The sequence below is a fragment of the Miniopterus schreibersii genome, assembly GCF_964146895.1.
Source record: "Miniopterus schreibersii genome assembly, chromosome: 11".
Taxonomy (NCBI): domain Eukaryota; kingdom Metazoa; phylum Chordata; class Mammalia; order Chiroptera; family Miniopteridae; genus Miniopterus; species Miniopterus schreibersii.
Genome location: NC_138111.1, coordinates 3,772,902 through 3,795,432, shown reverse-complemented (window position 1 = coordinate 3,795,432; position 22,531 = coordinate 3,772,902). Strand labels below are relative to the sequence as shown.

Below are 22,531 nucleotides of genomic sequence, written 5' to 3'. Positions count from 1 at the left end.
CCGCGGCGCCCCTAGCGACGGCGGTCACTAGGGAGCGGCGCCCGCGGATGACGCCAGGAGCGGCGCCCTTAGCAACGGCGGTCACTAGGGAGCGGACGCGCCGCGCGGCGGCATGGACGCGACCACCACCCCGCACCGCATCCCGCCCGAGATGCCGCAGTACGGGGAGGCGCACCGCATCTTCGAGATGATGCAGGTGACCGCGCGGGCGCCGCTCCCCGGAGCGTCCGTCCCCCCCGGGCTCCCCCCCCCAGGCATCCCCGAGACGCCTGTGGCCGCTGGAACCTCCGGCCTGCACACCGGGGACACCGGGCCTCCCTCCCGCAAGCACGCACTTCCTCCGGGAAGTGACTGACGGGGGGCCAGCTGTCCCAGGGCTGTCCAGGTACTTGGCAGGTAAACATTCCCTCCCGCCCGGGAGGGGCTCTGGTAGCCGCGATGGCCCCGTCCCCCTGCAGACATCTGCGCTGGCACTGACTGTCACTGTGCCGGGCACTGGGACGGGGAGGCAATGATGGGACACACGGGGCCGCAGGAGCGCGTGGCAGGATTCCCCCAGTGAGCATGGTCAGGAAGGTCCGTTTGCACCAGGGCCTGAGGACCGAGGAACCTGTTCCAAGCTGAGGGAGCAGCACTGGCTCAGGCTCAGGCTCAGGCTCAGGCTCAGGCTCAGGGGTTTGTGAAAAGAGCAGAGAAGGCTGGTCTGCAAAGTACAAAGGGGCAGGGGAGAGGGCCCTGGGACTGCCTGAGTCGGGGGCGTGGTCCCTCCAGGTGCCTCCCCAGCTGTACCCACACGGCCCCTCCCTCATGCCTCTGCTCCCTGGACCCAAGCAGCTGCCATCTGGGGCAGGGGCTGGGTCCCGAGTTGAAGGCGTATCGGTGGTGTGTGGTGCAGAGACGAGGTCTCACAGCCATTATCCATGGTGACCGGGGTGCTGGACCACCTGAGCCAGGGGTTGTGTTAACCGCCTGGGTGTCTGCCCTGTACCCACAGAACATGCTGGAGCAACTTCTGATCCACCAGCCCAAGGATCCCATCCGGTTCATGATCAATCACTTGCAGCGAGACAATGACAACGGTGAGCACTCGGGGCCCTCGCTGTCCTGGGAGCAGCAGTGAACCACTCTGTCCTTCTGTGTCGGAAGGGAGGCCAGAACAGGGTGGGGAGGGGTTTTGACAACTTGGGCTGGTGGTTGATTGAAAAATGCCTTAATTTCTTTGGGAACACAACTAATAAAAGTTCTCTCACCAAGTTATTAGAAGAAAAACCTCGGAGTGGCCCACGGAGTCAATCACTAACACTTCCGCCTGCCACAGCCAACATCGCCTGTTGGGTTTAAGCTCCGTGATCGCTCCCCTTGTCAGGTGTAAATTTGGTTTCTGGTCTACCCGACAGGCAGCATGTGGGGTTTCCTGATGGTCTCATTATGGGCGCCCGTTAATGAGTTCCAGAGCTCCCCACACCTTGGCCTGAGTGCAGGTTGGCCAGACCCAAGGCCAGAGCATGGGACCCGGGTGTGGAGAGAAGAGGTTCCATTCCAGGGTCGATCTGCCATGTGGAGTAGGATTGTCCGTCCTGTGTGAGCTGTCAGGAGAACCGGGCTCTTGGCACTTTGATGTTTCTTTCACTGGGGCAGGAACTGCTTTGAAGGAGCGACTAGCACACCAGTGAGATTAGTGCTTGGTACAGCGGAGGCAGATGACTGCCCGAGATGCCCCGTGGTGGGCCTCAGAGGCCTAAGATGAGAAGGGATGCTAAGTAGCTTAAAAAAAAGAGAGAGAGAGGAGGCCCCAAGCTTGCAGGTGAGCCGGGCACGCCTGGCGCTTCCAGCGAGTTCTTTCCGCAGGTCCTCATGGTGTCAGGCTTGGCTCCAGAGTGAGGACCATTTCACAGACCTCAGCCAGGTGGTTCATAGAGCGCCCAACAGTGCCCTTTTCTAGTTGGGCAGAATTGAGAATTGACATTAACTGTGAGCCCGATGCCCCAGGTAGACATGGAGCTGTGACCTCGTGGGCCCAGGAGGACCACCTTCCGCAGCTGTCCACTGTGCCTTCCTGTGCTCCCGGGGTGATTCACTTTGCCCGTCGGCGATTGTTCTCAGAGGCCTCTGGTCCCTGGTTCACACGTGGGAGGCTCACCTGCTTTGCAGGGTGGGTGTTAAGCCACCTTCCTTCCTGGTGGTCCTGCTGCAGACCAAGCTCCCCACCTGGCCTCACCCACTGCCCCGTCTGCCGGAGGCGGAGGTGTCCGGTCCCGCTTCCCCGGCTCTGGGGCTGGGCTGGGCGCAGATTGCTAAGCTGAGTGTGTGAGGGCTACTGGGAGCATTTCTGCCCATGTTCAACTCTGGTGCTGCCCCCTCCCCCCTCCCTCAAGCAACTAGTAAGGCCAAGGGACCGTGACACAAAACTAAAAGTAAAACAGGAGCAAAGCAGAGCGACAGGGCAGCTCAGGGAGTGCAGGGGCTCCACTCCTGAGCCCCACGACCAGCTCCTGCCGTTCACCCCTCTCCTTGTGGAAAGAGACGGTGAGGCAGCATTGCTCCCTCAGTTCCTCATTTGTAAAATGGGCGTCACCTGAGATGGAGGAGGGGCAGCTCTGGCCCCGTGGGGACTGGTCAGTGACGCTGGCCAGGCCCTGACGCTCCCTCAGGGCTCCAGGTACTGCGATGTCGAGCTGGAGCTTCCGCTTGTGAACGTGTATCAGATTTCCCTAAAGTAAAATGGCACTTGACAAAAATATAAGTATTCGAACCCTAAGCTGGGTCCCGTTGGCCCGTCATGCTGTGCTGCTTTGAAAAAGTCTCTTGGGGAGCCTTTGGGCCACCCCGTGTGTCTCTAATTCCAACCCCAGAGCTCGGCGCGTCACCCTGGCTGAAAGCTCCGGAGCCTGAAGCTGAGGCTGACCCCTCCTTCGTGTTTCAATCTTGCAGGTGTCCTTTTCAGTGTCAAACCATCCACTGCAGCAGAATTTTAAGTTCAAACAGCCTTTCTGTTTGGGATGCAGTGTAGCTGACGCCGGCCGGGCGGTCCTTTGGGAGCATTTCCGCCGCCCTGGGCCCGGGGTCCGAGGGTCAGGCTTCCTTGTAGCCACGTGGCGGCCTGTGTCACCTGGACGCCGGACTCTCAACACTCCGCTTCCTGGGCCTGGGTGCCGAGTGGCCAGTGGCTGGTGCGGGAGGGATGAGGGGAGCCACCCGCACACGGGCTGGCAACCCCTTCACCGCGGGAAAAGCAGATCGGGTACAAAGTGAGCATTTAGAGTAGCCCTGGGCAATGCTACGGCAGGCGATGGCGTATATAGCGGCGTGCTCTGTTTTTTATCAAACGTTTGTCCAGGAAAGCTGTGTATTAGAGCTCCAATACCTAAGGGTTTCCTTGTGAATTTTAAATCACGCTCCTAGTTAAACCTCAAAAGGATCTGTGGATGGAAAGGCTTTTTGATTTCCTTTGAAGTGGTTGGGAGAAGTTGATTACTCTTGGCAGCCAAGCAGCCTTTATGACACTGTTTATAAATAATTACGAGCAGGGCTGGAGTTTCAAGGTGTTAGATTTTAAGAAACTGAAATTAATCAGATAAATGTGTGCGAGAAATTGGGGGTGGGGGCATGGATGTTCCCTTTTAGAGCATTTCCATAGATGTGTGCAACTTGATGTCGCCTATGGGAGCCTGGGAGGGTTTCCCCAGCAGCCTTTGAACCCTGTCGCTTTGTCAAGATGAACGTGTGACTCGGGCGTCAGCTCGTTCCCCAAACGCCCTTGCCGGGGTGCGTCTCCCTTCTCCTCGGGTCCCGCAGGCCCTGAGCCCCGTCAGGTCTGGCCCTGGTTCTGAGGAACCTTGGTGGAGGCCTGTGGTTAGAGCTCTGATTGGAGGGGCAGCTGGGCGATGGGCACATGAGCCAGACCCACGTCCCCCCGCTGCGCCCTCTCTCTGGCTTTGGCAAGCAGCCCCCCACCCCATGGTCCGAGTGGGCTCTGCTTCAGTGCGCGGGGCTCCTCCACCCTTCACTACCCTCCCTGCTGCTGCAACGCTGCCCCCCAACCTTTCATAGGGCCCCCCCCGCTGTGGCTTCTCTCATCCAGGAGGAGGGCCCAGAGGCCTCGCCTCAATCTGCAGAGGTTGGGTGGTTGTCTGAGTTCGCCTGTCAGGTGAGCCCACAGTCAGGGGTGGTCTGGGAGGTGCTCTCCCTGGTGGCCCTGCAGGGCCTGGTGCCTGGGTGACTGTGAGGGCACCACAGCTCACACAAGTGAGTGGCGTTCGGGGCATGGCCGCAGTGTCTGGCGTCCAGTGGGTCAGCGCTGTGCCCCCCCAAGGGGAGTCCTGAGCCCTGGGCCTGGCTCCTGCCTGTGTAGGAGTCCGCGCACCTCACTGGCCTTCGACTCAGCTCGTCTGCTTCCTGCAGCTGGCACCTGAGAATGCCGAGCGGCAGAGGGCACCTTTGTCAGGAGGCAGTCATGTTGGTGACAAAAGTGATAGGCACTCAGGACAGCTGCGGAGGAGGCCACTGCCACCCAGCTGTGGTTGTGGCTCCGCACAGTCCAGGCTGTGGCAGAGGCACTGAGACTTGGGCCCTGCCCTCGGGGAGCCTGCCATTGGTGGGGGACAGTGATACGACTGGCTGCTCAGCTGTGGCACAAGCGTTGGGTGGGGGTGAGGAGGACAGCCCTGATGGGGAGATGACAAGCCAGGAGGTAGGAACGTGGAAAACATCCTCGGGCAGAATCAGGCAGCTCCGGGCCGCCGGACCCCCAGGGAGACGAGGCTGTTCGGATGACCAGGGCGCACCGGCCTTCTGCTGAGGTCACGCCCCTCCCTCCGGGCCCTAGAGGATGTGAAGGGACACAGAGCCCTTTGTCCAGGAGATAGTGGGAGCCGAGTCCCTGATACTGAGGGGGCAGGACGCACGGTGGCCAAGCCTGCCTCGGAGGGAAAAGCGGACGCGTCCCACAGGCGGTCAGGCAGTGGGGGGCTCCGGGGGTGCACCTCGCCCACACCTTCCTGCCCCCACATCTCCGATTCACAGGAGAGGCCTCAGGTATCCGAGAAACAAGTTACTGCCTCTCACACGTCGGGGGGCTGATGGGCCAGACCTACAAGCGTTCAGCGACGCAGGAAACAGCAGTGTCCTGGAGCAACCAGTTGGCCCACGGGAGAGTCCCGTAGCGGCAGGAAGCCGGACGGGTGCCCGACCGACGTCCTCCGTCTCCGCGTCCTGAGAAGAGAGAGGTCCCGTGGCAGAAGCGGGCAGAGGGGGCTCGCCCCGGGTCGTGGGCTGGTGAAGTTACCCCGCGACCGTCGCCAGGGGTCGCGATGCGCCTTGCTTTCCTCGGCGGCATCCAGTCCAGTGCCGAGCATGGAGGAGGCGCTCAGGGAATACTGTAGGGTGAACCTGGATGATCTTGACCTTTCCCTCCACATTTTCCCTGAAAAAGAGAAGGTGCTGTGAATTTGGACGCGGACAGTCCCCTCCCCGCAGCCTGGCAGGAACGGCTCTGCACCCAGACGTCAGAGGCCCAGGCGAGCTGGAGCGCACCTCTGTGCATCTTCCCGACCTCTGTGCTGTGCCCCTTGCTTCCCGCAGATGGGGGGGTCATGGTCAAGGCGGCGGTCAGCAGGTCGTCTGTCCAGGCGCCGCGTTCTGTTCCCTGCGTTTTGACCCAAGCTCGCTCACCTTCCACGCTCTTCTTCTGATGTGTCCGTTCCCGTGGCCGCACCCACTCAGCAGTCTGGTGGCTGCTGTGGGAACTCCATGGGCCACGGACCTGCCAGGGCCCGGAGCCTCGGAGCCTCGGGGCCTCGCACTGAAGCCAGCAGCCCGCGTCTCCATTTGCATAGAAATGCCCATGTCTGAAAACAAAGACTTTCCAGCCTGGGGTTTTATAAATCTGGCCCATATGCTGCAGGCGTCCCCCATTATTTCCCACTGTAAAATGATGGGGAATACAATTTGCTAAATAAGAGGGCATAAATATTAGGGGGAAAAAGCTTCGAAGGTCGATTTACATAAAATACAGCTTTATTCGAGAGCACGTCCCCGAGACAAAGTCCCTGTTTAAAATGCTTTATGATGTTTGAAATCTCAATTGTTCCTGATATTTATTAGTTTGGAGAACAAGTTACCATGTCCGTGTCCCCTTGGAGACAGAAAAATAAACCATCGCAGCGATCGCTTACCTCTAAGCACAGAGAGAATGTTCTCTGGTGAGAGCATCCCCGAACCGCTGGGTTACAAACGACCGTGTCACTTGCAGAAAATGAAATTCGGGGCGGAGAGAAATAAACACTGTGTACCCGGGGAATGGAAGGCGGGAGGCTGCTTTGTCATATCGGTTGGTGACACTCAGATCTTTTTACTCCGCAGTGCCCAAGATTGTCATACTCGGTCCACCGGCCTCGGGGAAAACAACCATCGTAAGTGCATCGCGTCACGTGTGCGACACGGAGGCTGCACCGCGGCGACTTCCATCCCAGCTGAGCTTCTCTCCCTTCCCCTGCTTCTAACTTATTTTCTTACTGTAAGAGGCAGTGTGTGTTCATAGTAGAAAACCTAGAAAATACAAAAAAAAACCACAAAAAAAACTCAAGCCCAGAAGTATCTATAATTCCCCAGCCGAGCGGAGACGCGCGTCACTCCGACGCGTTGGGCTGTGCCTCCCAGGGCGCGCCCGCGGCTACGGGACGCCCGCCGCCCACCTCGGTGCCGCCCCCAGGTCCTCCGCGAGGTGGGCCCGCTGGTCAGACCGCGCACCCGGTCCCCAGGACTCGGGCACGGAACCTTCAGGTTCACTCCTAACATTTTAATTATGAACCAGTGCAACCGATGAGAGGGGCACAGATACCCCTCCCAGGTTTTACAGGAGTTTCTCATTTTGCCGTGTTTGCCTCGATGATTTTCTTTCCATTTCATTTTTATATTTGTTTATTCATTTGTTTATTTTTCTCACCCGAGGACATTTTTTCCATTACTTTTCAGACAGAGTGGGGGGGGGAGGGAGGGAGAGAAACATCGATGTGAGAGGGACACATTGATTGGTCGCCTCCTGCACGCGCGCGACCAGCGCCAGGGATCGAGCCTGCAACCGAGGCACGTGCCCTTGGCCAGAATCGAACCCGGGACCCCTCAGTCCTGGGCCGACATTCTAACCACTGAGCCAAACCGGCTAGGGCTATTTATTTTTCAGTGTGTTTTTATTGATTTTTAGAGAGAGAGAAACATGGATGAGAGAGACATCGGTGGGCTGTCCCCTGCTGGGGTCGAGCCTGCAGCCCCTCGGTCTCTAAGATGACAACGTTCAACCAAGTGAGCCACACCGGCCAGGGCATGAACTTTCTGGCTTTTAAAGCCTGGTTAGTTCGCCTCAGCCCACCCGCCTCCAGGACTGTGTCCTCACTGAGCACCGTCCGCCCGGAGGGTGTGCCCGGGGTCCCCTCACCAGCTGCCTCTCAGGATGGCCGATCCTCCCGCACAATACGTGCACGGGCCCCGCGTTAGCATTCGCGTAGCTGTTCCACTCACCCACCCGTCCGCCCGTCCCTCTGTCTGGATTGTCTGCCCTGTTCCGCAGGCTCGGGCTGTCCGCTCCCACTCCCACGGAACCCCTCGTTGCGTTCCTGCTGGGGTCGCAGGGCTCCCAGCCCTGGTCGGCTGGAGCGTCACCAGGGTGCTCTGGAAAATGCAGGTTCCCAGGCGGTCCTCCGTACTCTCCTCATCAGCATCTCCTGGGCGGGCCAGGCGCTTGCGGAAAGTGCCCCCGAGATGATCCTGAGGTTGGGACCCGGGTGGTCGCCTCTGGCTCCCTGAGCCGTGTGGACGCGGAGTCGAGGCTCTGTGAGGGCTCTCCTCTGGCAAAGGGCCTTCGTCTTCCAGACGGTCGACACCCTGGGGCCACCCTGCCTCCTCCCGAGCTCTGGCTCTCCTCTGACCACAGGGTAGAATGTAGGAGGCATTTGTGACTCAGGAGCAGAGACCTCCTTCTGTCAAGTCCGAGCGTGGCTGAGGTGCTCGATGTTGTCTCCCCGAGGGTGTCAGTGCCTAGCTGTCCCGTGTTTCACTGTCCCCTGCCCTCCACCTCTGTATGGGGACACATAGACTCTAACTTCACAATAAGAGGATATACAGTAAAATCCAGACAGAGGGCCGCAAAGGGCTGTTGGCTGATGGCGTCACCCACATTTCCCAGCGTGAGGAGTGGAGAGAATTAGGGTTCACACCTGCCCAGAGGACCTTCAGGGCCCTCGAATCACCCTGACACCAAAATGGTCATCGGTACAAGCCTGGTGTCAAGACCTTTCATTGCATGATTATTCTGGAAAGTTTACTCTTCGCTTGTCTGCATAGCTCTTGTGAAGGAGCCTAAACTCTCGTTTGGCCAGCAGAGGTCCCCTCCCCGCCTCCAGGAGCGTCAGTATCTAGTGTGGCCTGAGCCACGTTTAGGGCCTCTCCCGGCATTGCTGTCACTGCTTCCTTGAGCTCACAGCTCACGGTCCCCGGGCCTGGAAGGGCCCCCACGGCGGCCAGCAGCAGAGCCCGCGCGAGGTGTTCAGCTCCGTGTGGAGGCCGTGCTGGTTGGCAGGCCCGCGGGACCCCGGGCTGGGAGGCGCTGCGTGGGGTTGTCTCCCGTGGCCGCCTCCCCCCCAGCCGGGAATCGTCCCGCTCCCGCGTGGCCGGTCCGTTCCCACAGATGGGGAAGGGCCCGGGCGCTCTCGGGGTTCCCTCCCCGCAGCTGGGCTCTCCCCTCCTTTCCTCAGGCAATGTGGCTGTGCAAACACCTGAACAGCAACCTGCTCACGGCCGAGAACCTGAGAGCAAAGGAATATTCCTCCCTGGCCGAGGACGCCAGGAGGCACGTTCAGGCAGGGCAGGTAGGAGGCCGGGGGGAGCTACTCCGGGGTCATCTCATTTTCTGCAGAATATAAGCTTCTCGGGGTGGGGGGAGGCAGGCTTATTTCTGGAATACAGATGCTTTTATTAGGCTTATAAAAGTCAGTGGAGAGCGAGGAGGGAGTTGGAGATTCCTCCTGGGCTTCATTAGGCTAATTATCAGCATATTTCAGACCACGTCCAAGTGCTTCCAAGGGTGTCTTGTTGGGGTTCTTTGGTCTGCAGCCCGGGTGGAGGGGAGATGAAAGGCAGGCGTGGGTTTGGATCCAGGAGTGAAAGGTTCTGAGGTGGGAATGGAATGGGTGTGCGTGGGCCCCTGCTCGCGGCCTTGTCGCAGGTGGTGCCCGCCAGGCCAGGCCGCTCATTAAGCATCGTCTTCAAATCGTCTGCTGATTTGGAGCCTTCGAAGCTCCCTTTGTGAGTGGCAGTAACACCAGACACCGACGTCCCCTGCTAACCTCGGCTCTGCGCTCCTACACGGAATTCTCTCGTAGGCATTTCCAAATGGTTTCTGGAGTCCTTCCTAATCGCCTGATGTGTGCCAGGGGGCGCCAGGGCCAGCTCCTCCTCCTGGGCCCTGGGAACTCCAGCCAGCGGGGAGTCCAAGGTGCCATGAAGCTAACAGGGCCCAGGATTGGGGCCCGCGGCCCCCTGAGGTCGGCGGCTCCTTTGGCAATGAGTTTACTTGGAAGGGTTCTCTGGGCAGCCGCCAGGCCCCACCCTGGCCCTGCAGGAGAGCAGAGCCTTCCCCACGGGCGCACCATGACGCTTGGGAGGGATGTGGAGGAGCCCGGGGCCACGCCACGTGCCACAAAGCCCATGTGGGCCCGGGCGTGCCTGAGGATGCTGGGGCTCCAGGCGGCCAGGGATTGGAAACAGCTTTTCTGTTTGTTTTGAACTGTTTATTATAAAATATTGTGAAGATGCCCAGGAGCAATGAGACTAACATAAGACCCCTATGGACCCACCACGCGGCTCCAGCCAGCATCAACTCATGGCAACCTTGTTCCATGATGTCCCCCCACTCGCCCCACCTCGACTCTGCTCTAGACAGAAGTTCATACTGGAGATCAAAGTGACTATGAGTCCCGAGCAAGTGTCACCCAAAGGTGGCACAGGCACATCAGGGGCCCTGAAGGGTGGGGCCTACTGATGGGACCACTTGGGCTGTGTCATCCCGGTGAGGAAGCCCAGGCCTGGAGAAGTGAAGTGAGGCGCCCCAGGGTGCAGAGCCGGGGTTCCACCCTCCACCCCTGGCTGCCTCTGAACAGCAGCAAACCCGCTCCGTCTTCAGGGGTGGGGCACCTCCAGGTTAGCACCCAGGGTCTGCTCGGGCCCAGGCAGCCAATGCTGCCCTCGCCGACAAGAGGCAGGCTGAGTGTCGCTGTGTTACCACATGGCAAGGTCAGGGGCCAGGGGCTGTGCCTGGGCTGGGCCTTCTCTGTGACCAGCAGGGGCTTCCGTGGGCTCCATCAGCTTGTCCCTGTTTCTCCCCCAAAGAGGCTTTGGGGCTGGGGTGGGGGAGCACGACAGAGCTCTGGGAGGAGGGAGCCTGATTCCCTCGAAGACAGCTTGGCAGGGCTCTGAGAAGCAGCCCCCTGGAAGCCCTCGCTGCGGCAGTGTGACACATCAAAGCTGGCATCGGGACAGCGCCGCGGCGGGGGGCACCCAGGAGGGGCCCAGCTCAAAGTCACCAGCCAGTCCCCGGCTGCACAGACTGCAGGGGGCACTGTGCCCCACCCGGACCTGTCACCTTTCAGCTCATGTTCTCTGACTGGTTGCAGAGCCCCCCCCCAGTCCCCTTCCCCTGAGTCCTTCGGATCCCAGTACCTGTTTGAATGCCATCTCCTGGATGGGTGCTGTCGGGGAAGGGAGATGGATTTTTGGAAACTGGCCTCAGGATGTAAACTGGCTCTGCCCGGGTCAGGAGGGGTCAGGAAAGGGTAGGAGGGGGCGATGAGGAGAGGAAGGGCAGCCTGGGAAAGTGTCCTGGGATGGCCGGGAGGATGTGAGCAGCGGCACAGACACCCTTCCTCTCCAGCGGCTTCTCCCACGTGGGGCAGGGCTCCCAGTGCTTGAGATGCTTCAGACACCGGTGCTCCAGGTGCGGCCCCCCGACCGGCGGCATCCCCTGAACACCTGTGAGAACTGCGGCTGAGCCCCCCGCCTGCCAGTTGTGACCTTTGGCGTCCGGCGCCCGAGCTCAGGCCCCCTGTGCTCTCTCCCGCAGGCGGTGCCCAGCACGCTGCTCGGCAAGCTGATCCAGGAGCGCCTGGGCGAAGAGGACTGCGTCAGCCGGGTGAGCGGCCCTGCGGGCCCGCTCGGGCTCCCGGGCGGGGGCTCTGTCACCACACGGGCGGGGAGGGGCGCGTCCGCCTCCCAGGGCAAGTCGGAGCTCGGTGAGGGTCGGTCTGCAGGTGGAGGGACACCTGGGAGGCCCCTCGGGTGCCCGTGGGAAGAGCCGGCCCATCGCAGGGGCCACGGGGGGCCTCTAATGAAAGGATGGCCACAGAAGTGGGGGTGGGGGGTAGATGGGGCAGCCGGCCAGCGCCGATGAGGCAGTCTGGGCACCCTGGACCTGGAGGGGCAGAGGGGAGGTCGGGCGTGCCCCAAACTCTCCTTCCATCCTCTGATCCCCTCCAGTGCCCCCTTTGGAGATTGGATCAGTTGCCACTGCCAATATTTAATCAATTCTGCTTTTTTAATCCTCACACGAGGATATTTTTTCTGTTGCTTTTCAGAGAGAGCGGGAGGGAGAGAGAGAGGGAAACACAGAGAAGCATCGATGTGAGAGAGACACATCAGTTGACTGCCTCCTGCCTGCTCCCCGACCTGCGCTGGGGACTGAGCCTGCAACCGAGGCACGTGCCCTTGACCCGAATCAAACCCACGGCCCTTCAGTCCGCAGGCTGATGCTCTAACCATTGGGCAAACCAGCCAGGGCTCGCTCAGTCTTCATGGCAGTCCAGTGCGGGCAGGACTCTCGTCACTCCCGCTTTAGGGGTGCAGGGCCTAAGACTTGCAGAGTCCTTCCCAAGGTCCCATAGTCATCCCAGGGCCGAGGCGCACACGGAGTCCTGCTTTGGCCGCTCTGTTCCTGTCGTGCCAGCGCCTGCTCGCCGTGTCCCTGCGGGCGGGCGCTTCCCTTCCCGTAGCCTCACAGTTCCGATTGGGTGGTGTCCAGGCCATCGTTACCCGCAGAGTAAAGAAATAGCTCCTTTCGTTTGTTTTAAACTTCTCCTGAGCCCGGCCAGTGTGGCTCAGTGGTTGAGCATCGACCTAGGATCCAGGAGATCGGGGTTCGATTCCCGGTCAGGGCACAGGCCCGGGTTGGGGGTTGATCCCCAGAGGGGGGTGTGCAGGGGGCAGCTGATCAACGACTCTCTCATCATTGATGTTTCTCTCTCTCTCCGTCTCCCTCCCTGTCTCTGAAATCAGTAAAAAATATATTTTAAAATAAAATAAAATTTCTCTGGAGCTTCGAGGGGCATCTGTACCCTCCCACCTCCCCGTGGGAGCCAGGCCTGCAGGAGCGGGGGGAGGCCCCTGGCCATGTGCTGTGGTTGCTCGAAGACAAGACAGACGCTCGTCCAAAGTACACAGGCTTCCTCGCTTCCGGGGAGCAAAATGACACGTATGCATATTCATTTACATGGTGATTATTATCATTTAGCTGCACGGGGACTAGAATTGGTAATTTAGAGCACAGGAAAGATGCAGGGCATAGCGTTCAGGGAGAGATAATACATTCACGACCCGTCAGGGCTCTGTAGCTGATGTTGCCCCCCCTTTTCTCTTTGGTGTAATGTAGTCTCTTTGAAGAATTTCTTTGAAGTGACCATCAAATGCGTTAGGGAACGAGAAACCAGCACTTCGCATTGGCCCCGTCAAAGGAGGCCGGCTCTACTTGCGGGGACCGGCCGGCCTTTCCTAGGGACAGCCGCGTCCTTGAGGCCCCAGGGCCCGGTGCTCCGGAGCCCGTCGCGGGGCAGAGGGGAGCTCAGGGGAGGCAGTGAACGCAGGAGGTTTGGGGGAGGCTCAGTACCGCAGGGCTCCTGAGCCTGCCTTCGTGTTTGCTCTCCACTTGTCTGAATTATTAAGAATCCCTTTCCTTTCCCGGGCACCTAACCCGCCTCCCCGGTTCTCCCCAGTCCCGTCTTCATATTGCCGCCAGGGGGAACCACTAAAAAATCAACACATTTCTTTCTTCGCTGTGGTACTTTCACATGGCTCGAAAGTCAAAAGGCACCCACGTCCCCCTTCCCTGGAGGCGACGGATGTTAACACCGTCTTGAAAAAGCATCCTTCTGAAGACTGTTTCATACACAGAGAAGATTTGCCTTTTAAAAGCGAAAGTCACTGCGCCCCTCCGCTGCTGAGGCCCTCCCCGCTTCCCACCCTGGGCTGCACCCGCGGAGCCCCCGAGCCCCGGCCCCCTCTCTCTGCCGAGCCTCTGCTCCCTGCCTCTGGACCTCCCCCCGCTTAGCCGGCGCCTGCCCCACTCAGGGCCTCGGCACACTGGCGGGCAGACCCCCAGGGGTTCCTCTGCTCCCAGGGTCCATGCCTGTGGCACCCCCTCCCCTTGCGTGGGGGCAGGGCCGACAGAGGAGGGCAAAGGTGATGAGGCGTCGCTCCCCGAGGACGGTGCATCATATAACTCTGCCTCAGCGGGGCAGAGGGGCTCGCCCCTCCTGGCCGGGCAGAGGAAGCTGCCCTGTAGGAGAAGGCAGCAGGGGCGGCCCCCAGCCAGGGCGCAGCCAGAGCCTCAGCCAGACGCCCGCTGTGGACGTGAAGCTGCTCTGCCTCGGTCGAGCCTCCGGATGAGAGCGCAGCCCAGCCGATCACCACGGCTGCCCCGAGAGACCCCGGGCAGGGAGCCGAGGGAAGCGGGGTTCAGACTCCTGCCCCACAAACGTGTTGTGTGAAGCCCCCAAGACTGAGATGATTTGTCACGAGCACTAGAAGACATACGTGCCTGCTCTTTTCACCGGCTGAGGTCCCCCTCCCCGTAGCTGGACAGCTGCTTCCCCGTCCTCAGTCTCAGGTTAAAGTCACTCCTCCGGGCAGGTGCCCTGACCCCGTGCAGCCCCCGGCGAGGCCAGGGCTTCTCTTACCCACCTTCTCCGAACTTGAACTTCCACAGTCGTCCTTAGGACTGTGAGTTCTGTGAGGGTGGGGGCCGGCCTGTCCCCTTCGGCAGACTCCCCTGGAATCTCACATGGTACCTGGCACAGACTCCGAGCTTGGGAAACATTAAGGAAACGGATAATTGAAAGCCATCGGATAACTCCCAGTTCTGCGCCACCGAGGCAACGCAGTCCTACCCCAGCTTGCTCTTGGCCCAAGGAGTGCGACGGGCAGGCGCGTGTCCGGCTAAGAGAGAGAGAAGCATCGATGGACGGCCACCCTCCTCCCAGCTGCGGGAGAAGGGAAGGCATGTGCGCAGTTACAAGGGCTTGTCAGACGGTGAGGGTTTTATCCCCAAGAAAAGGCAGAGGCCTCTGTGCATCAGGAATGTGATTGATAGGTCTGCAGATGGCCTGTGTCCCCTCCACTGGCCTGAGCTGTCCCCTGAATATCTGGGCTGGTGACAGCAGTGAGGGAAGGGGGCAGAAGGACCCGTGGGGAGAGGTGCTTAGATCTCGGAGCATCTCTGTGCAGAGCACCCCGGAATCAGGCAGGCCAGGCCGCGTGGGCTCTGGCTCTTGCAGTGCCAGGTCTGAACAAGGCTGTCTCGCTCTCCCGGTTAAGTGAGATCGCATGAGCCACGTGCTCAGCAGCCGGCGGGCCCTGAGACCCACGCAGGCTGAGGAAGGGGCTTCTCCCATGCCCCGGGGCGGTGAAGCAGTTAGGGTCACTTAGGGGCGGGGGCAGAGGACTGCTCCTCCCTCGGCCCCGAGTGAGAAACCGTCCCGGGCACTTCTGGGGTTGGCTAGTGACCTGCCAGCTCTAAACATCTCCGGTCCCAGCACCTGGCCAAGGTGTCTCCCCAACGCCCCTCCCAGAAGCAAAGGCGCGAGACGGAGCCTGGCCCCTGGGAGGTGTGGTTCCTTAGGCGGGGTGTGAGGAGGGCTCTACTTCAGCGAGTTAAAAAATGATGACCTTGCCCAGGGTCCACTGGGCCTGGGATCTCGTCATAGTGAAGGTCGGGGGGGGGGGGGGTAACAGCAAGGCCAGATTGAAGCCCAAACAGAGGTTCGGGGGCAGAACTGGTCCATCAGGACAGAGACACAAGGGGCAGTTAGCTGGCATTCATTGGCACGTGTGCCAGACACTGTGCCAGCTCTGAGGCACTTTGTTTGAATCCTCACAACTGTCCTATGGGTCTGTTTTTTTTAAACCCTTGTCTGAGTATATTTACTTGTGTTTTTTTTTAAATTGATTTTGAGAGAGAGAGGAACGGGGAGAGGGAGCAACACCGACTGGTTGCCTTCTGTCCTCCAATCAGGAATCGAACCCACAACCCCTGGGCTATGGGACGGTGCTCCAACCAGCTGAGCCCCCTGGCCAGTGCTAGCCTATGGGTTTTTGACAACTAAGACTTACGGGTACCTACTGTGCGCCAGGGACTGTTCTGGGACATGTTAGGCACAAACAGAACAAAGAGAACCCACGGAGCACCCACTTCCACGGGCGTAGGCCGGGGGCGGACAAGCAGCTGCAGCGGGAAACCCACCGCGGGTCCCAAGGAGGGCAGGCCCGTGTCCTGAGAGAAAAGCAGGCCTTCCAGGAGTCCAAGTTCAAAGCACCTGGCTCCACATAATCCCCGCGCCTCGAGCTGCAAAACTGTGACCACGCTGCTGAACTTTGACCTCGCCCCCCAGATTCCTGGTCAGGCAGGTCTCTGACCACACTGCAGGCAGGGCCACCCCCCACCCCCCAGTTAACAGTAGGTAGGGGGGTCCCTTTATGGCACATCACATGCAAACTGGCATTCTCGGGTTGGCTTCGATCTCACGCACCACGGAGATGCTCAGCTGTTCCCCACGAAGGAGGCGGGGAGGCAGCCAAGCGGGGCCAGAACCGAGCTCCCAGGTTTCCCGGCAGGTCCCGGGAGCCTCTCCTCTCCTCTCCTCTCCTCTCCTCTCCTCTCCTCTCCTCTCCTCTCCTCTCCTCTCCTCTCCTCTCCTCTCCTCTCCTCTCCTCTCCTCTCCTCTCCTCTCCTCTCCTCTCCTCTCCTCTCCTCTCCTCTCCTCTCCTCTCCCCTCCCCTCCCCTCCCCTCCCCTCCCCTCCCCTCCCCTCCCCTCCCCTCCCCTCCCCTCCCCGGTGCAGCTTTACTCTCCCGCTCAGGCGTGAGCCGGTGCTGGGCGGTGGGAAGGCCGGCGGAGAGGCCCGGCTCCGGCTGCGGAAGCCCAGCTGCTGTTTCGTTTGTCCTTGAGGCGTCCTTGGGCCGGCGTGCGTTACCCAGCTTTCATCCGCCGGCTGACGGCAGGGGGAACACGGGGTCTTCCTGCCATTGTTTGGACACTCACGGGTTTATGGATGTCACTGGCAGCTCCGAGGAGTGCGGTTTTATGGATCAGCAGCTCTGCCGAGGCCGGGCTGTGTGGTTAGGCTCTCAGGGCCTCAGAGGGGGGTCGGGCGTGCGTCACGGCGAGGCGGGGACACCCTCATGGGTCCCTCACCTGTGGGCGTCTCTGGCCTCTGTGACCGAGGCCATGGTTGGCTGGTCGGCCGGTTGGTGTGATGCAGGGCTTCTTAGTGGCATGTGTGGCCCCCGTCTGCGGGCCGAGCAGCAGCACCCCTGCTCCCCGTGGGCAACAAAATCACCTCATGTGTCCTATGGCCCCTCTCACTGCCTTGGGGGGGAAAATGGATGTGGGAAATGCAGGACAGAGCTGGATGTCCGAGCAGCTCAGGGACTGGAGAGCACAGGGCTGTGGAAATGGGCCTGGACGGCACCACCAGCCACGTCACCTCTAGCGACTCTGAGACCGGGGCAGGGGCTGCCTCCCGAGAGCGGGAGAGCCCTGCGAGGGCACCAAGCCCGGGCAGCAGCCCCTGGTCCCCGCTCCTAAGCTTTGGTGATGTTGTCCAGCCAGCTGTCGCCCATGAGAAGCAAGGAGTGCGCCAGGGGCTGCAGAGAGGAGCTGCCATCCCCGGGGCACCCGCCTCGCCAGACACTGAGCCGGCCCTTCACGAGCATCGTCACACCAAGTCAGAGCGCCGTCCCGTGCGACTCCTACTTTGCTGATGAGGAAATAGTCACACAGCTGATACGTGGGAGACCAGGGGTCCCCATCTGGCTCAATACCGTCAGCCCATAAGATCTGAAAGAGTCGTGGAACAAAAGTGGATGGTTTTTAGCTATGATCTGCAACCTGTTAACTACCCTGATCTTAAGTATAAATAACCTGACAACCTAGACTGTTAATTATAAGTAAGAGCGTTGGTTAGAGTACAGGAGCAATGTGCATTTATTGGTGTGCCTCTTATTTACGCATTAAGACGTGGAAGCCCCGCGTCCGCACCGGTGAGCTCTCCTCTGCACGTGCAAGCGGCCTCCCCATGTCCCCCGCCAACAATCGCGCAGGTTGGATTTTTCCTGGAGCAACAGAGCGGGGTCTGGTCTCGGGAAGCAGAGCTGAGAACGCGTCTAGGGAGATGTGCAGGGAGGTCGGGCCCCAGGGAGCGGAGCCGGAGGGAACAGGCGGAGGGCATGTGTTTTCCGATGGCCGTGACCAGACAGGGCGGGGGCTGTGGACGGTGAAAGTCTCCTGGTAGCGGCACGGCTGCTCCAGCGTCCCCGCTTCTCACCTTGGCGATGACTGACACCCCAAAGGGCCAGTCTTGTCTCTGAACCAGGGGTGGGCTCTAAGATGTGGGAGAGGAACAGGCCTCGCACAGTGTGTGGGTCGCCCACCCCCCTCGCTTCAGCGGGAGCCTGCCGCGTCCGAGCCCGAGCACGGAATGTGAATCCGTGAAGCCGGTTATCTCTGCAGCGGGTCAGCTCCGTGTCGCCCCGGACTCGGAGCTGGGTGGCCCTGGCCCATGTGGGGACAGACAGTGTAGCCTTCCAGCCGCGTCTTCCTCCGCAGGGCGGCTTCCTGGGCTACCCAGGCATCTGATGTGCGTTTGACTGTAAAATACTTTTTAGCTGTTTGCAGATAAATAAAAAGCCTCTTGAACTTCACACCGGTGCTCTACCGGCTTTTAACACCTGGCTGTAGCTTCAGTCTTGGGGAACAGACGTGCCTGGACCCGCGTGTTTGCATAAAAACGCCCCGCGTGGGTCACCGAGGTGCACGGCTCCTGCGCAGCTCAGCCCAGTCTGAGCACATGCAGTGTTGGGCTGTGCGGTAAAAAGGCCCCGGGAGCCCCAGGCTGCCTGGGGTGGGGCAGAGCCGGACGGTCCCGTGACATTCGTGGACTCGAGCGTGGTTGGGAATGCCAGTGGTGTGGCATGTTGTTGAGGTTAAACTTGGAAATTAAAATGTTGCTAGTCATCAAAATGCAGTCGGCCCTTGAACTGCATGGTTTGAACAGCGTGGGCCCGCTTACATGTGGAATTTTCCCCCAATAAATGTAGAGTCGGCCTTCCGTATCCCCGGGTTTTGCATCTGCGGGTTCAGCCAAGTGTGGGTGGAAAACAGTACTTTCGATCCGCGGCTGGGGATCCGTGGATGCAGAGGCCGACCATATGCACTGTGCCCTGTGGTCCTGTGTAAGGGACTTGGGCACCTTCGGACTGTGGTACCCACAGGGGCCCGGAGCCAGCGCCCGCAGGTGCCGAGGGAGGACCGCGGGCGTTGTCCTCGCTGATTGTCTCTGGGACACGTCAATATGCCAAACTTGGTCTTTTAAGATGCATTTATTTCCTGGCTGATAAGATGTCTCCTCCCTTCTCCTTCCTGTGCTGGGAAACCACGAACTACTTCATGAGGAAAAAGGCTGCGGTGCGTCTGTGACTCGTCCCCGGTTCTGATTCTGAGCTGAGTCCGGCTTATTGAGTCCAGACCTTCAGCCCCCGTGGCCTCCTCGGGGCTGTGAGGAGTCCGCTTTGGGCCCCAGGGGCCGCCCCTCGAGTCTGCACTTGGAGCTGGGAGCTGGATGGGGCGTCCTGCGGGAAAACGCAGGGGAGCGCCCCCTCTGGTCTTTGGGGGGGGGGACGACTGCATCAAAAAGGCGGAGGGCCCAGAGGGCAGGCGTCGCGCCCGCGCCGTGGCTCATTGCGCTTTAATAACAGCCAGGAGGGCGGGAAGGCCGGCGTTCAGAGCGCTCGGCGGCCTCGCCGGCTTCCCGGCTGCCTGGCTGCTTTGCTTCCCTTTCTTCTCAGCCGTGACATCTGCTCGGCGCTTGTCCCTCCTGTGATTGCGCACCCCTCGCAGCTGCGCGGACCCCCAGCTCGCCGGTGCCGGGCTGCCCCGGCAGCCGCCTCTTTGATGTGTGATAAAACAGAACCAGGCCACGGGGGTGTGGGGGCGCGAGCCGCGGAATATCAATCAGCCCGCTCGGAGCAAAGCCCGGCTCCGGCCGGCAGGCGGCCCGCGCAGTGTCAGCCGGGTGGATCCTGCCCCGCTGCAGCGTCAGCCGGATGGATCACCGTCCAGTCGGGGGCGGCTCAGCGTCCGCGCCCAGCTCTCCTGGAAGGCAGGCCCGGGCCCAGCGAGCCTGCTGCTGGGGCGGCCGGCTGCTTGCTGACTGTGACTTCTTGCTTTGCCGGCTGTGCAGCCATGAACTTGCTCTCAGCCGAAATTGCTGTTTCCCTTGAAAGTACAGCCCCTCTGGCAGCCGGGCAGTTCCACGACCCCCTGCAAACGCAGGCGCTCTGGGAAAGGTCTGCTGGGGCTGAGCCTGGGGCTCCCGTCCTGAGGATGCCCCCGGGACCGACACTCTGGATGCGGGGGCCTTGGTCACGGTGCCCTGCCTTCCTGGCGGACCCGCCTGGGCCAGCGCTGGTGAAGGGTCGCTGGGGCTGCACTACTGGGGTGTGGGGCTGCCCTCAGGGGTCCCTGGGGACCTGTTTCTTGGCACCTCTGATTCTGAAGGAGCAGCCTGGAGAGCTGCTGGCCTGGGATCTGCTCCAGGGCCCCCACCTTCTCCGCCTGTAGGCCTCAGATCCGCGCAGGCCCGACGCGCCCGCGAGGCCGGGCTAATTAGGGAGATGTTCCTCGTTTGCTGCACTTTTCCGGCGTAATTGGGAGCCCGCTCTCTCCAGTGAGAGCTGTTCCCCTGAACAGTTCTAAAAGCTTTGGACCACATACTGCTTCAGCTGCAAACGTATGTGCGACAGCTAATGACTGCTCGCGATGCGGTATTAAACGCAAAGCCCTCCTGGCGCCGGTGCCGAGCGAGGACCCGGCTCCAACCCTCCTTCAGCTTCAAAAGGGGCTCAAAACGCCATCACCAGCCCTTGTCCTGGAGGGAGCAGCCGGTGGCCCCCAACCCCTCCCCAGCAAATAAAGGGAACCCGTCTGAGTGTAGCTGAAGTTCAGAAACCCGGGGCTCGGCTTCCGGGACCCGGAGAGCGGGGCCCCCAGACTCTGCCGGCGCCTGCGGCGGGGCGCATCTGTACGCGCTCGCTCTTCTCGGAGAGCCGCAGCCCAGCGCCTGGCTGGCTCTAACAAGGACTTGAGGGAGCAAACGGCTGTTAAAATTCTCTTTTGCACTTTTGCTTTGTTGGTTTAGGAACCAGGGGTTCCGTGGCTGTGCATTTTCCTGCATAATTTAAGAAATTAATGGGAGCATGCCTGATTCTCCCAACACTCTCTACTCTGTAAATCTGTTTAGCTTTTCTTTAAAACTGTCACTTGAGGCTGTTGGAGCCTAAATATTTATTTTTTAAAAAGGACATTTCTTGCGCCCGTCCACATGGTGTTCTGGGAATCAGGTGTCACGGGTTATGAGCGACCTTGGGTCTGAGCTCACCCCGTCCATCCTCTGACCTTGGAGCAACCAATTCTCATAATGACCGAGAGGGCGGGGCCTGTGGCTGGGGGGCAAGGAGTGTCCGGGTCCCCATCTGAGAGCCAGCGTCAGAACCGTCCCTCTCCCCCACTGCAGAAAGGAGGAACACCTGGAGCTATTTGTGGCTTTATTTCACTCTTGCAAAGCTCACCTTACCCAATTTACCTGGCTGTCAGGTGGAAAGCATTAAATTGTGTGTGTGTGTGTGTGACCTGGCTCACGGAACTTGAAAAGACGTCAGACACTGTTTAAAGTGAACGTTGTTGAGGGACATCAACAACAACTTAAGCAAACGGGAAGATCGTGTATTGACCAGATATTGCAAAAATGTCAATTCTTCAAAAGTTAACCTCTACAGTTCATGTCATTACCGAAGCCTAGTTGAATTTCGATTTTGGAACTTGGCAAAATGTTTTTGCTGCTTACCTGGGAGAGCAACGTTTTTGAAAAAAGATGAAGGAGGAACACAACCTATAAGATGAAACAATAAATTATAAGGTGGCAATAGTTTCAACAGAGCGAGGACCGCACAAGTGTCTGTCTATAGGCAGCAAGGGGCCGGAGCCAACGCGCAGCAGCGCTCAGGCCGCGATGGAAGCGGCGCTCGGAGGGGGGGCCCACGAGGCTGGGGCGGCTGCTGGGCCACCAGAAAACAAGCCTGAGCTCCGCCTCGCATCACTCTCAAAATAAAATGTGGCTCCGTTCGGTATTTAACTGTAAAGACTAAAACCATAGGAGAACAGGATGGAAATGCAAGTGAACGTTTCTCAGCGTTTGCACAAGTCCACACGACGTGAGAATCTGGAGGAAAGCGATGGCCGACCTGGGCGAAGGCCCGTGTGTGAAAAACAGCCCCGCCCGCGAAACTGAAAGGCCAGAGGCAAGCTGGGGTCTGTGGTCCTGTTTGCCAAAAGGAGCTAATGCTTTTAACATGTAAAGAGCTCTCGTAAATAAATAAAGGGGTAAAACCCCGAGGGGAAAGTGGAGAGATGGCATGAATAGGCATTTTTGGAAAAGAAAATATTCGACCAGCCAATAAACATATGGAAAGAAGGCCGAGCCTCATTAATGATCAAAGGGATGTAAATCAGCAGCGCGGGCCCAGGCTTTCCCCAGGGGCGCCTGCCCTGGTTGAGGAAGATGCGGGGAGACAGCTGCCAGCGGACTCGTGGCCGGGCCGGCGGTGTCGCAGGGACCTGGCAGAACGCGTCCAAGGTCACAGGCGAGGCGACAGCGTTTAGAAATTTATCCAGAGGCTGTTGCATGTGCATCAGGAGGTCCGCCCAGCGCGGTTCCTAGACAAAGGTGAAAAAAGGGAGTGAAACCAAGGGAGCGGCCGTGAGGGTTGGCGAACATTCCCAGCTGCGCCCCACAAGCCAGGCAGCCGCCAGGGCTCCCGGGGAAGGAGCATCTTGCGACGAGACGTTCGTGGAATGTTTTTGCTTTACAGGAAAACACACACACACACACACACACACAACCCCCCCCAAAAAAACCCAGACTACAAATGCGGCTGATTTTACTTTCTTTGGTCTTAAAAGTTCCAGACTTTCTATAAAGCTAGCATATTCCTTTATTAATTCCCCAAAAAATCTAAAAAATAAAAATAGGAGAGCACCTTTCCAAATTCTCTGCCTAGGGCTGGATTCTGGACGGCATCCCGGAAACTCGGGAGCAGGCGCTGACGATGCAGACCCTCGGGATCGCCCCCAGGCACATCGGTGAGTGGCCCCCCACCCCCCC

General features: G+C 59.7%; 1 protein-coding gene across 6 annotated transcripts in view; it reads left to right on the top strand.

The window, feature by feature from the left end:
• The first annotated feature begins 49 nt into the window (after positions 1 to 49).
• The window catches only part of AK8 (adenylate kinase 8), an 80,034-nt gene continuing 57,552 nt past the window's right edge, over positions 50 to 22,531 (top strand). For 2 of the 6 annotated variants that reach the window (XM_081151233.1, XM_081151230.1), the window contains exons 1-6: positions 50 to 196; positions 995 to 1,079; positions 6,361 to 6,410; positions 8,748 to 8,861; positions 11,111 to 11,179; positions 22,428 to 22,509. In XM_081151233.1, coding sequence (XP_081007359.1) covers positions 113 to 196; positions 995 to 1,079; positions 6,361 to 6,410; positions 8,748 to 8,861; positions 11,111 to 11,179; positions 22,428 to 22,509 — 484 coding nt within the window. In that variant the 5' untranslated portion in view covers positions 50 to 112. Of the gene's footprint in view, positions 197 to 507; positions 577 to 994; positions 1,080 to 6,360; positions 6,411 to 8,747; positions 8,862 to 11,110; positions 11,180 to 22,005; positions 22,094 to 22,427; positions 22,510 to 22,531 lie in introns of those variants that run through there. The other 4 variants (XM_081151232.1, XM_081151231.1, XM_081151234.1 and 1 more) reach the window with 4 other exon arrangements.